Genomic DNA, 15,945 nt, shown 5'->3' with positions numbered 1-15,945 from the left:
ATTGCAAGTGTTTGGAGCAAATTCTCTATCCAGTGCCACCTCATTGGAACAACCTCAGACACCATTGACAGATCGCTTCTGTCATCTCAACCTCGCCTGCCATCTATTACATCAGCATCGGTGCCCTTGAAACGATCTCACCTTGGTCCTCAGAATCCCACCACGATCAGCCCCAACACCAACAGCACCAACAACAACACCAACCTTCTCCGTAATCACCCGATGCTGCACAGGACACAGGGCATCAGCACCCGACCACATTGCTGCCCGGGAGGCCAGGGATGGCCTCACCATGGCCAGATTTACTTCACTTGACGCTGTACACCCTGGCTGCCACATGATGCACCAGGTTGACACCACCCCACACTAACACCATAAAGCATCCCTACAATGCCCAAGCCATTCCTTTCACACTCATCACCATTGCTGGGGATACCGTTATGTCTCACCATTCACTGCAACTCACTAAGCCACTTCCAAAAGTGAGCACAGATCTGTCCAAGAACGCAAAGTGTTGAAAATAAAGGTTGTTAGTTGGTATGATTGGACTAGGATGAGAGTGAGTGTGAGGGGTGGCTGGTGAGATGGGGAAGTGATAATGCAGATAGATAGAGAGGGATGGGTGGAGGTGCAAGATGTTGGTGTGAGTAAGGATGTGCAGGAGTAGGGTAGGGAAGGCAGAGTGATGGGGATGTGATGAGTGACACAGCAGGATGAGGTTGAGTGTGGCTTTGTACTAACGTATCGTGATCTACTGAGATCATTGAAAGGTTTGCACCACTGCAGCCTGGTCCTCCTGACCACACCCCTGCTTGTGTCCTCCTATGCAAAGTGCAACCAGGCTGCGTTGATCTCCTGGGGAGGTCTCTTCTGCCCATGGGAAGGGAAGAGAACCTCCCTGCGCGCTGTGGCTCCCTCATAATCATATGGAGGGAGTCATGGGAGAGCCTGGGTGCAGCCGTGCACCTTTGTGCAGTGCTTGTCAGTGTTTGCAGCACCTCAATGCTGTAGAACACTGACAGCACAAATGTCAAAATAAAATTGTGCATGGTCCCTTTAAGGAAATCGGCTGATGACGCATCATCAAATGATGTCATCAGACCCACTTCCTGTTAATTGGCGGGCAAACGCACTGGGCGGGCTTAACAAGCCCTAGTAACGTAAAATCACTTGGAAAGTGCAGGCTGTAGTCGGCAGCGGGCTGGGACCGCGACACCGACCCGGGCCACCCCGGACCCACCTCGGTCACAGACACACAGAGACACAGACACAGACACATAGACACAGACACAGACACACAGACACACAGACACAGACACAGACACACAGACACACAGACACAGATACACAGACACACAGACACACAGACACAGATACATAGACATAGACACACAGACACAAAGATGCAGACACACACACAGACACAGACACAGACACACAGACACATAGACACACAGACACACAGAGACACACAGAAACAGACAGACATAGACACACACAGACACACACACAGGCACACACACAGACACAGACAGACACACAGACACAGACAGACACACAGATACAGACACAAACAGACACAGAAACACACATACACAGACAGACACAGACACACACACAGACACACACACACATACACACACACAGGCACAGACACACAGACAGAGACACACAGACACAGAGACAGACACAGACACACAGATTTAAAGACAGGTCTGACAGTAGGGAGTTGGCACCCAGTGCCCAGATTAAACCATACCCACAGTCCTGCTCTGCCGACATGCAGACACACTCCGCCCCGCTCATCTTCTGTCCTGGTTTACAGCCGCTGGTATCGATCACTGCAGAACAAAGTGATTGGCTGGGATTACACAGCTGTGGCCGACAGTTAGAGGCAGTAGGCGATTGACTGAGGGATAGTTGGTCCGCTGTGAGCTACGTGTCACTCAATGGCTGCCAGGATTTGTTTCTCAATATCTGGTCTTAGCGTCAGGATTGAGACTGAACTCTGACCCATGAACAGAGTATATTCAAAAGCAACCTCAAACCTGTCCTAACCTCAGGACCTCACACTCACACTCACACACTCACACTCACACACTCACACTCACACACTCACACTCACACACTCACACTCACACTCACACACTCACACACTCACACTCACACACTCACACTCACACACTCACACACTCACACACTCACACACACATAAGAACATAAGAAATCGGAGCGGGAATGGGCCACTCGGCCCCTCGAGCCTGCTCCGCCATTCAATAAGATCATGGCTGATCTTGGGCTCAAAGCCACTTCCCTGCCCGCTCCCCATAACCCTTCACTCCCTTATCTTGCAAAAATCTGTCTATCTCCACCTTAAATGTATTTAATGACCCAGCCTCCACAGCTCTCTGGGGCAGAGAATTCCACAGATTTACGACCCTCTGAGAGAAGAAATTCCTCCTCGTCTCAGTTCTGAAAGGGCGACCCTTTATTCTGAGACTGTGCCCCCGAGTTCTAGATTCCCCCACGAGGGGAAACATCCTCTCTTCATCTACCTTGTCGAGCCCCCTCGGTATCTTATACGTTTCAATAAGATCACCTCTCATTCTTGGAAATTCCAATGAGTATAGGCCCAACCTGCTCAACCTTTCATCATAAGACAACCCTTTCATCTCCGGAATCAACCTCGTGAACTTTCTCTGAACTGCCTCCAATGCAAGTATATCGTTTCTTAAATAAGGAGACCAAAACTGTACGCAGTGTGATAATAATAATAACTTCCGGGAAGTTATGTGCACATCACTTCCTGTGAACTGTGAACTTTGTGCATACATCACTTCCTGTGCATACGTCACTTCCTGTGTTTGGACTAGTATAAATACTGAACTGCTCAGTATGGTAAAAGGGCTTCACCTAGAGGCATGGTGAAGACCGCTCTTGTATATAGTTTAATTATAAGTTGCTTAAAGCTTACTTTAAAGTTCCTTGATGTGTGAGACTCTTTTGTTACATCAATTTAAGCAACTTAGTATTTACACTCACAAATACTAGACCTTCGGACAAACTCGGAGTTAAGGATCCAGGGAACCACCCATCATGGAAAACATCCTTAAACCTACTCGTCTGGACTTGGACCCAAACGCACCAGCAGCTGGCAGGGTATGGAAGCATTGGTACCGTACTTTTGAGAATTTTCTTGATGAATGTAAAGCGGGTGCTCCTACTAAACTGAGGATACTTATCAACTATGTGACCCCAACAGTGTTTGAATATGTTGATGAATGGGATAATTACGATGAGGTGATCCGGGCACTTTAAAAACTATATGCCAAGACCGCAAATGAGGTCTATGCTAGACATCTACTGGCCACAGCCCGACAAGGGCCAGGGGAATTGATTAACTAATTCCTTCAAGAACGTCGTAGGCTCAGCGTAGATTGTAACTTTCAGGCAGCCTCGGCTGAGCTGTACCGCGAAGAAATGATTCGTGATGTTTTCATCTGCGGGATTGCCTCTCCATTTATACGCCAGCGTCTACTAGAAAGTAAAACACTTGAGCTACAAAAGGCTTTTGACCTGGCTTGTTCTCTGGATTTGGCAAAGAGAAATGCAGACCTCTATCAGCTGCCCAGATCTCGATCTGCTGCTGTAACTGCAACCAGACGATTCAAGTGGCCTCAGGTGAACCCTATCATGGAGGAATCTAATCCTGATGATAATTCTGATGAAGAAGAGGAGGATGACCCCACTTTAGCAGTCTCTTGGCAATCTAGGAAGGAATGCTTCTTTTGTGGAGATTCTTTTCACCCTAGGAAATTCTGCCCTGCTCGCAATGCAATCTGCAGTCATTGCGATAAAAAGGGACACTTTGCAAAAGTTTGCCAATCAAGAGCCTCTACGAGGGCCTATCCAGCTAAGGCCTACCGAACTGCCCCAATTAGGGCCTATCAAGATGCTCCGGCTAGGACCTATCAAGCTTCCTCTTGAGCTCTCTCCCGAAGAAGCACACCTAGAGTTTCAGCCACTCTCTGTGCAACCACATCAATTACAGCTGCTTGCCCACAGAACCTGTCTCATGCAGCTACAAAAGTTTCAGTTAATGGGCATACCTTAGATGCCTTAATTGACTCAGGAAGTACTGATAGTTTCATTAGAGAACAGATTGTTGCGAAATTGAAACTACATATCTTCCCATCGGACCAGGCAATTGCGATGGCTCAGTCATCAATTAATACCAGAATCTCCGGCTTTTGTATTATTGATATGACACTTAATGGTCGCATGTATCCCTCCACCCGACTTTCGGTGCTCAAGGACTTATGTAGCGATCTCATCTTAGGGCTGGATTTTCAAAAACAGCATAAGAAACTCACCGTTGAGTTCGGCGGATCCAAACCTGGACTTACTATTTCTAATATACTGTCTAAATGACTGTTTTGTGCATTATCAGCAGCTTCACTTGATGAACCCTCATTATTTGCCAGTATTCCTCCTCGATGCAAACCAATAATAACGAAATCGCGGCGCTTTAGTCAGGAAGACCAATCTTTTATTGAGGCTGAAATCTCTCGACTTTTAGCAGAGGATATCATCGAACCATGTTCGTCGCCCTGGCGGGCTCAAATCGTCATCGTCAAGAACCCTCTAAAACCTCACAAACAATGACTATGCATTGATTATTTGCAAACCATCAATCAATATACTGACTTGGACGCCTACCCATTGCCATGCATTGATGATAGGTTAATAAACTGGCCGAATACAAAGTGTTCTCAACTTACGATTTAAAAAGTGCCTATCATCAGGTACCCTTGAAGGTCTCAGATAAGCAGTACACGGCCTTTGAGGCTAATGGACGGCTGTACCAATTTCGTCGCCTCCCATTCGGGGTTACTAATGGAGTGGCTGTCTTCCAACGGGCAATGGATGGCCTGGTTAAGCAGGAAAACTTAAGGGACACTTTTCCCTATCTTGATAACATTACTATTGCAGGTCACGATCAACAGGAACACGACGCCAACCTCCAAAAATTTCGGGATGCCCTCCATCACCGTAACTTAACTTTGAATGAATCTAAATCTGTTGAATCGCAACCGACCATCAACATCCTTGGCTACTGCGTAGGCAATGGTATCATTAAGCCAGACCCAGAAAGACTTCGCCCGCTCCAAGAGCTCCCGTCACCTAAGAATCCGGCTTCTTTACGTCGGGCTCTCGGTCTGTTTGCATACTACGCTAAATGGATTCCTCATTTTTCAGACAAAATCCAACCCTTGCTGCATGCTCGATCATTTCCATTGGAAACAGCGGCTGTTGCAGCCTTTAACCTTCTCAAAAAACAGTTGGAGAAAGCGGCTCTTCACTCCATCGATGAGAATCTCCCTTTCATAGTCGAATGTGATGCCTCGGAGGTGGCGATCTCGGCTACTCTAAATCAGGAAGGTCGTCCTATAGCATTTATGTCCAGGACCTTGCAAGGTGCCGAACTACATTATCCTCCGGTTGAGAAGGAAGCCACAGCCATCATAGAGGCGGTACGGAAGTGGAACCATTTCCTAGCTCGCCAGCACTTTACATTAATCATGGACCAGCGATCAGTCGCCTTCATGCTCGATAATCGAAAACGAACCAAAATTAAGAATAATAAAATACAGCTGTGGAGGATGGAACTGGCCTCTTTTGGTTACACCATTCACTATCGACCTGGCAAGGAGAATGTGGCCCCGGATACCCTCACACGAGCATTCTGCTCCATTATGTCGTCCTCTACTCTCATAGATATCCATAATGGATTGTGTCATCCTGGCGTTACGCGCATGCTACATTTCGTACGATCACGGAATCTCCCTTTTTCTACTGGAGATGTAAAGAAAATGTGCTCAGAATGCCAGCTTTGTGCAGAATTAAAACCTCAGTTCTTCCGCCCCTCAGATGGTATGCTCATACACACAACCCAACCGATGCAACGACTTAGCATCGATTTCAAGGGCCCAGTACCCTCTTCAACTCGGAACACATATTTGCTCACCATGATTGATGAATATTCACGTTTTCCGTTTGCCTTCCCCTGCTCCAATATGCTGGCGTCCACAGTAATCTGCTGCCTTGAGCAGGTATTTTCTCTCTGTGGCATGGCGGCTTACATTCACTCGGATCGGGGTCCATCCTTTATGTCAAGGGAACTCAAGGACTACCTCTCAGAACGGGGAATTGCTACAAGCAAAACGACGCCATATCATCCCATCGGAAATGGGCAGGTAGAGAGGTATAACGGTATCATCTGGAATTCCGTACATCTTGCTTTAAGATCTCGGGGCCTACCAAACCAGCAATGGGAAACAGTGCTTCCGGATGCATTGCACTCTATACGGTCCCTTCTTTCTACACCTCATGAGCGGTTCTTTGGATTCCAGCGTCGCTCATCTTATGGGACATCCCTCCCGTCATGGCTAACTACTCCTGGACCTGTACTACTCCGAAGATACGTTCGGACGTCTAAAAATGACCCTCTCGTAGACGAGGTCGAACTAACCGATGCCAACCCCACCTATGCATACATACGATATCCCGACGGCCGAGAATCTACCGTATCATTACGGGATCTGGCTCCCTGCCCACCAGGGCCTAGTGGGACATCGAGTGATGGTATTTTACCAGGAGCCTCTTGGAACCTACCGGGTACCTCTCTCCAGGATCCTGATCTGACACCAACCAGCTTGGTGCCGATAGAACCCCGTACTCAAAGTTGCGACCCTCCCAGTACCGCGCACCAAAGTACTGATCCGCCACAGACCAGCTCTGCACCTCCCTCTGAACAGAGACAGACCGACTCTGCACCTATTGGGACTCGTACACGAAGCCATGATCTCCCCGACCCTTCACAGGGTAATCCAGGCCACACAGACTCTGACCAATGGCCAACAGCATGTAAGCGGACCAGCGACCCTCTACGACGGGAACCCAAACGGGTGCGACTCTTCCTCGTTCGGCGGCTGCGGAGTAAAAGGAAGACCACAGCCTTCTAATCTCGCAGGAGGGAAGAATGTGATAATAATAATAACTTCCGGGAAGTTATGTGCACATCACTTCCTGTGAACTGTGAACTGTGAACTTTGTGCATACATCACTTCCTGTGCATACGTCACTTCCTGTGTTTGGACTAGTATAAATACTGTACTGCTCAGTATTGTAAAAGGGCTTCACCTAGAGGCATGGTGAAGACCGCTCTTGTATATAGTTTAATTATAAGTTGCTTTAAGCTTACTTTAAAGTTCCTTGATGTGTGAGACTCTTTTGTTACATCACACAGTACTCCAGGTGTGGTCTCGCCAGCGCCCTGTACAGTTGTAACAGGACTTCCCTACTTTTATACTCCACCCCACTTTGCAATAAAGGCCAACATTCCATTTGCCTTCCTAATTACTTGCTGTACCTGCATACTAACTTTTTGTGATTCATGTACAAGGACCCCCAGATCCTTCTGTACCTCAGCATTTTGTAATCTCTCCCCATTTAAATAATAATTTGCTTTTTTATTTTTTCCTACCAAAGTGGATAACCTCGTATTTTCCCACATTATACTCCATCTGCCAGATTTTTTGCCCACTCACTCAGCCTATCTATATCCCTTTTGGAGATTCTCTGCATCCTCCACACAATTTGCTTTCCCACCTATCTTTGTATCATCAGCAAATTTGGCAGCTGCTTGACCTCTGACCCTCAACCTTTCCTCATAAGTCTAACCCCTCATCTCTGGAATTAACCTCGTGAATCGTCTCTGAACTGCCTCCAATGCAAGTATATACTTCCTTAAATAAGGAGACCAAACCTGTACGCAGTGCTCCAGGTGTGGTCTCACCAATACCCTGTACAGTTGTAGCAGGACTTCCCTGCTTTTATACTCCAACCCCTTTGAAATAAAGGCCAACATTCCATTTGCCTTTTTCATTACTTGCTGTACCTGCATGCTAACATTTTGGGTTTCATGTACAAGGACCCCCAGATCCCTCTGAACTGTAGCATTTTGTAATCTCTCCCCATTTAAATAATAATTTGCTTTTTATTTTTCCTGCCAAAGTGGATAACCTCGCACTTTCCCACATTATACTCCATCTGCCAAATGTTTATCCACTCACTGAGCCTGTCTATATCCCTTTGCAGATTCTTTGGGGGAGACATTCAGTATCGCCCCGCTTGGGGCGCGATTATCGGCCGGGCGCAAAGTTTAGCGCCTGGCGCTAATTATCGCCTCCGACAGCAAACATGGCTTCTATCGCCCTCGGAGGTGATTGGAGCGCTAAATCAGGTGCTACACACCTGTCTTAAGGCGCTAACGCCGAGGAGCGAGGCGCTACCTCAGAGCGCTGGCGAAGCTCAGGTGATGTCAGTCAGCAATGGAACACAGACAGACTGGCGCCGGCCAGTTCTTAAAGGGGAGGGTCGATCTTGCTCTCCATCCACATCCTGCTCATTGCAGCCTTGAATCTCGGCCTGGAGAGACCTGTACATCAAATCTGCTGGAAAGAACAATGGAGAGGCCCAGGGAGAGAGCTCAGAGTGCAGCCCCCACAGTCTCTTCTAAATCGATACAAGGAAGGGCAAATCAAAATAAACCTGCAAAGTGCTGCTCAGTACCCAAAACTCCTTCACACAGCGCTGAATCTCTCCAGAGGTCTCTCTCTCTCTCTCAGAATGCGTGGTGCAAAAATTTCGCAGACAAAGAAAGGCAGGAAGCGGTCTCCTTTAAATAGCGCTCCCCCAGTCCCTTCCCGACTGCAAAACACTCCCCTCAACCTGTCGTTGCTGGCGGCAGGCGGTAAGACAGGGGGCGCCACTCAATATCCGGTCCGGGGTGCTACCGGGGTGTTGCGCACTCGACTGACGTCACGATCTGCCGGCGCAAGAGATCGTGGCGGTAGTGTTTAGCGCCGCTGCAAAATGTCTAGTTAATTTCGCGAGCAGTGCAAACATCGCCGCCCCCGGGCGCTAGTTGCTTTGCGCCCCATTAGCGCCCTCTTAAGGCGCTAACAGGAGGCGCAATCAATGATTTTTCCCCTTTGAATCCTCTGCACAACTTGTTTTCCCACCCATCTTTGTACCATCCGCAAACTTGGCTACATTACACTCGGTCCCTTCATACAAGTCATTAATGTAGCTTGTAAATAGTTGAGGCCCCAGCACCGATCCCTGTGGCACCCCACTAGTTACCATTTGCCAACCAGAAAATGACACATTTATCCTGACTCTCTGTTTTCTGTTAGTTAGCCAATCCTCTATATATTACCCCCAACTCCATGAGCTCTTATCTTATGCAGTAACATTTATTTGTGGCACCTTATCGAATGCCTTCTGGAAATCCAACTACACCACATCCACTGGCTCACCCTTGTCCACCCTGCTCGTTACCTCCTCAAAGAACTCCAGCAAATTTGTTAAACATACACTCACACACACTCACACTCACACACACTCACACACACTCACTCACACTGACACACTCACTCTCACTCACACACATGCACACTGACACACTCACACTCATATACTCACACACTCTCACTCACACACTGACACACTCACACACACTCACTCTCACACACACACACTCACTCTCACACACACACACTCTCACTCATACACTGACACTCTCACTCACACACTGACACACTCACACACACTCACTCTCACACACACACACACTCACACACTGACACACTCACACACACTCACTCTCACACACACACACACACACTCACACACTGACACACTCACACACACTCACTCTCACACACACACACACACTCACACAGACACACTCACTCTCACTTACACACACTGACACACTCACTCTCACACACACACACACACACACACTCACACACTCTCACTCACACACTGACACACTCACTCTCACACACTGACACACTCACACACTCACTCTCACACACACACACACACTCACACAGACACACTCACACACACACACTCACTCACACACACACTCACACACACACTCACACACACACTCACACACTCTCACTCACACACTGACACACTCACTCTCACACACTGACACACTCACTCTCACACACTGACACACTCACTCTCACACACTGACACACTCACTCTCACACACACACACACTCTCACTCTCACACACTCACACACACACTCACACACACACTCACACACTCTCACTCACACACTCACACACTCACTCTCACACACTGACACACTCACACACTCACTCTCACACACACACTCACACACTCACACACACACTCACACACTCACACACACACTCACTCACACACACTGACACACTCACACACACACTCACACACTCACACACTCTCACTCACACACTGACACTCACACACTCACACACTGACACACTCACACACACACTCACACACTCACACACTCACACACTCTCACTCACACACTGACACACTCACACACACACTCACACACTCACACACTCTCACTGACACACTGACACACTCACACACACACTCACACACTGACACACTCACACACTCTCACTCACACACTGACACACTCACACACACACTCACTCACACACACTCACACACACACTCACACACTCACACACTCACACACTGACACACTCACACACACACTCACACACTCACACACTGACACACTCACACACACACACTCACACACTCACACACTGACACACTCACACTCTCACTCACACATTGACACACTCACACACACACTCACACACACACTCTCACTCACACACTGACACACACTCACACACACACTCACACACACACTCACACACTCTCACTCACACACTGACACACTCACACACACACTCACACACTCACACACTGACACACTCACACACTCACACACTCTCACTCACACACTGACACACTCACACACACACTGACACACTCACACACTGACACACTCACACACACACTCACACACTCACACACTCACACACTCTCACTCACACACTGACACACTCACACACACACTCACTCACACACACTCACTCTCACTCACACACACGCACACTGACACACTCACTCTCACACACACACTCACACACACACTCACACACTCTCACTCACACACTGACACACTCACTCTCACTCTCACTCACACACGTACACACTCACACACACACTGACACACTCACTCTCACTCGCACACGCTCACACACTCACACTCTCACTCTCACTCACACACACTCACACTCTCACTCACACACACACACATTCTCACACTAACACTAACACTAACTCACACACACTCACACTCACACTAACACACACACACTTACTCACACTCACACACTCACACTTACACACTCAAATTCACACTCACATGCACACTCTCACACACACACACACACTTACTCACACTCACACTCACACACACACTCTCACACTCACACTCACACGCACTCACTCGCTCGCACAAACTCACTCACTCACTCACTTGCACACACTCACTTGCTCGCTCACGCACTCACACTCCCACTCACACTCATACACTCACAGTCACACACACAGTCTCGCACGCAATCAATAACACAATCTTTCACACAATCACACGCTCTCGCACGCACTCTCGTACACAGATTCACACGCACAATTTCCAGCAGTAATCATCATTGCTTTTTGTGGGAGCTTGCTGTGCACCAATGGCTGTTACCTTTCCCTACACTACAATAGTGACTACACTACAAAAGTAATAAATGGGCTGCATTTTAAATCCTCCCACAGCCCATGTACACTCTCCCCTATCATGGACTCCACCCACCCATTTAATCTCCTCCCACAGCCCATGTACATTCTCCCCTATCATGGACTCTACCCACCCATTTAATCTCCTCCCACAGCCCATGTACACTCTCCCCTATCATGGACTCTACCCACCCATTTAATCTCCTCCCACAGCCCATGTACACTCTCCCCTATCATGGACTCTACCCACCCATTTAATCTCCTCCCACAGCCCATGTACACTCTCCCCTATCATGGACTCTACCCACCCATTTAATCTCCTCCCACAGCCCATCTACACTCTCCCCTATCATGGACTCTACCCACCCATTTAATCTCCTCCCACAGCCCATGTACACTCTCCCCTATCATGGACTCTATCCACCCATTTAATCTCCTCCCACAGCCCATGTACACTCTCCCCTATCACGGACTCTACCCACCCATTTAATCTCCTCCCACAGCCCATGTACACTCTCCCCTATCACGGACTCTACCCACCCATTTAATCTCCTCCCACAGCCCATGTACACTCTCCCCTATCATGGACTCTACCCACCCATTTAATCTCCTCCCACAGCCCATGTACACTCTCCCCTATCACAGACTCTACCCACCCATTTAATCTCCTCCCACAGCCCATGTACACTCTCCCCTATCATGGACCCTACCCACCCATTTAATCTCCTCCCACAGCCCATGTACACTCTCCCCTATCATGGACTCCACCCGCCCATTTAATCTCCTCCCACAGCCCATGTACACTCTCCCCTATCATGGACTCTACCCACCCATTTAATCTCCTCCCACAGCCCATGTACACTCTCCCCTATCATGGACTCTACCCACCCATTTAATCTCCTCCCACAGCCCATGTACACTCTCCCCCAACATGGACTCTACCCACCCATTTAATCTCCTCCCACAGCCCATGTACACTCTACCCTATCACGGACTCTACCCACCCATTTAATCTCCTCCCACAGCCCATGTACACTCTACCCTATCATGGGCTCTACCCACCCAATTAATCTCCAGAAGGAATGTTCTATATAAATACTGCCAGATCCCCAAAGCTAATCCACCAATACTCCCGACTATTCCTCTCTCCACACAGCTCCACTCTTCAACCCTGCCCTTCTGCCCGCTCTCCCGCCACCTCTCAGTCCCAGCTGTACAGGAAGCATTGTGTCCCTTGGACTATCTGGGCATCTTAGTCAGTCCCTATCCCTGAAGCCTCCAGCCCCATTCCCACCCAGAAGTCTATCCAGCTCCTCTGTGAAGGAGTTCAATTTCTCATCCTCGCCTCCTTGTGCCGAGAGTCTGTTCCACCTGTAAACTGGGGGAGGTTTCCTCCGATCTGTGCTCTCTCTCCAGGGTTGTTCACGTGAATCAATGGTTAATTGATTAACCCCTGCTTCGAGCTGACAGTCCCAGGTGCGCAGACACAAGAGCGCCAAGGCGGCAGCTTATGCTGGAGAAAGTCAAAACCAGGATAACAGGGCTCGTCCATGGTCAACGCACAAAGATCTGGCCTGGCTCAAAGGGCCATTCACCTCTTGCTAGATTTACCCTGACATAAGGCCTCTCGAGTCTTTGAAAGGGGTGAATTTCCTCGGTGCTTGTCCCATTCACCAGGGTCTGTGCTGGAGTGATGGGAGGGAGCAGGTGGACCCACGGGATCTCTCCCCCGACGCTGGCTCTTACCGGTCTGGCAGTGGATGTCCTCGGGCAGGTGGGGTTCCCAGGTTAGGCCGGGCCCACACTGGTACCGAGCCTGTCCTGTCAGAGCCATCCCCGGCGGACACTTCACCTGAACGGATTCTCCCACACTGTAGTCAGCTTTGAGTGGATGTAATGTCGCTGGGCTGGAGATCGCTGGCCTGGTACAGATCGTCCCTACAACAGGAGGACAGAAGAGAAAACATTAACCAGCAAATTCACCACTCACTGTGTTAAGCTGGGGGAGGGGGGAAAGGGAGAGGCCTGAGGGAGGGGGAAGGGCGAGGGGGGGAGGAGCTGGGAGATGGGGGTGGGGGAGGGTGGAGGGGAGGAGAGGTGAGGGGGCAGCGGGAGGGGAGGGGAGGGGAGGCTAGGGGGGAGGGGAGGGGGACTGGTGAGGGGAGGGGGCTGGGGAGGGGAGGGGGCTGGGGAGGGGGCTGGGGGGAGGGGGCTGGGGAGGAGGCTGGGGGGGAGGGGGCTGGGGAGGGGAGGGGGCTGGGGAGGGGAGGAGGCTGGGGGGAGGGGGCTGGGGAGGGGGCTGGGGAGAGGGCTAGGGGAGGGGGCTGGGGGAGGGGAGGGGAGGGGGCCGGGGGTGCGGGGGAGGGGGCTGGGGGGAGGGGGCTGGGGAGGGAGCTGGGGGGAGGGGGCTGGGGGAGGGATGGGGAGGGGGCTGGGGGGAGGGGGCTGGGGGAGGGGAGGGGGCCGGGGGGGGGAGGGGGCTGGGGGAGGGATGGGGAGGGGGCCGGGGGGGTGGGGGAGTGGAGGGGAGGGGGCCGGGGGAGGGGAGGGGAGGGGGCCGGGGTGGGGGGAGGGGAGGGGAGGGGGCAGCGGGAGGGGAGGGGGGCTGGGGGAGGGGAGGGGAGGGGGCCGGGAGGGAGGGGAGGGGAGGGGGGCCGGGGGTGCGGGGGAGGGGAGGGGAGGGGGCTGGGGGGAGGGGGCTGGGGAGGGGAGAGGAGGGGGCTGGGGGGAGGGGGCTGGGGAGGGGAGGGGCGGGGGAGGGGAGGGGGGCCGGGGGAGGGGAGGGGGCTGGGGTGGGGGGAGGGGAGGGGAGGGGGGCTGGGGGAGGGGAGGGGGCTGGGGTGGGGGGAGGGGAGGGGAGGGGGGCCGGGGGAGGGGAGGGGAGGGGGCTGGGGGTGCGGGGGAGGGGAGGGGAGCGGGCTGGGGGGAGGGGGCTGGGGAGGGGAGGGGAGGGGGCCGGGAGGGGAGGGGAGGGGCCCGGGTTGCGGGGGAGGGGAGGGGGCTGGGGGAGGGGAGGGGAGCGGGCTGGGGGGAGGGGGCTGGGGAGGGGAGGGGAGGGGAGGGGCCCGGGTTGCGGGGGAGGGGAGGGGGCCGGGGGAGGGGAGGGGAGGGGGCCGGAGGGTGGGGGGAGGGGAGGGGAGGGATCTGGGGAACCAGTGCTCCAGTGTTGTAATTGTTCCTCTGCTTATGGTCGCCAACCGTCCAGGATTGGTCCGGAGTCTCCAGGAGTTGAAGATTAATCTCCCGGACACTGTGAGCAACACCGGGAGAGAAATCATAGAGGCCTTAAACTAAATTGTGTGTTTTTGATATTTTGGTTGAACAGTTCCGTTTATAGGTGATGGAGATGTTGGCGATGGGGAGGAAAGGCTATTTGACCGAGTGGGGCGGTTCGAGACGGGAGTTCACGGGATGAATCCTCCAGAAATTGGCGGCCCGCCCTGGCTCTGTGCTGAGACTGTGGGAGCCCTGAGGTGAGCTGAAACTGAATACAGGAGCGAGATCCCCAGTAACGCAGGGCCTGCAAAGACTTTCCTCCCCTCACTAAAGTTTTAAGCAGAGCGAGACGCCAACAAAGTGATTACTGGGGTCATAGAAACATAGAAACATAGAAGATAGGAGCAGGAGTAGGCCATTCGGCCCCTCGAGCCTGCTCCGCCATTCAATGCGATCATGGCTGATCATCCAAACTCAGTACCCTGTCCCTGCCTTCTCCCCATATCCCTTGATCCCTTTAGCCTTAAGAAATATATCCAACTCCTTCTTGAATATATTTAATGAATTGGTCCATTTTGACTTTGGGGGGGGTGAGGTCCTGGGCGGGATGTTCCGGGAAGGTGGAGGGAGTCCTGGGAGGGTGGAGGGGGTCCCGGGAGGGAGGGTGGGGTCCCGGGAGGGTGGTGGGGTCCTGGGAGGGAGGGTGGGGTCCCGGGAGGGTGGAGGGGGTCCCGGGAGGGAGGGTGGGGTCCCGGGAGGGTGGAGGGGGGTCCCGGGAGGGAGGGTGGGGTCCCGGGAGGGGGTCCCGGGATTGAGGGTGTGGTCCCGGGAGGGTGGAGGGGGTCCCGGGAGGGAGGGTGGGGTCCCGGGAGGGTGGAGAGGGTCCCGGGAGGGAGGGTGGGGTCCCGGGAGGGTGGAGGGGGTCCCGGGAGGGAGGAGGGGGTCCCGGGAGGGAGGAGGAGTCCCAGGAGGGAGGGTGGGGTCCCGGGAGGGTGGAGGA

The 15,945-nt window shown here is 52.0% G+C and overlaps 1 protein-coding gene across 1 annotated transcript in view; it reads right to left on the bottom strand.

Annotated features, from left to right (window-relative positions):
- The window catches only part of LOC147123916 (complement component C6-like), a 114,844-nt gene that overhangs the window by 8,315 nt on the left and 90,584 nt on the right, over window positions 1-15,945 (bottom strand). The window contains 2 exon segments of the mRNA XM_085965268.1: window positions 1,760-1,841; window positions 13,476-13,667. Coding sequence (XP_085821394.1) covers window positions 1,760-1,841; window positions 13,476-13,667 — 274 coding nt within the window.

Source organism: Somniosus microcephalus, chromosome 1 (assembly GCF_052327205.1).
Source record: "Somniosus microcephalus isolate GS21.2 chromosome 1, FLI_Smic_1.0, whole genome shotgun sequence".
Classification (NCBI taxonomy): domain Eukaryota; kingdom Metazoa; phylum Chordata; class Chondrichthyes; order Squaliformes; family Somniosidae; genus Somniosus; species Somniosus microcephalus.
Note: the sequence above shows the minus strand (reverse complement) of the source record. Positions and strands in the feature narration are given on the sequence as shown.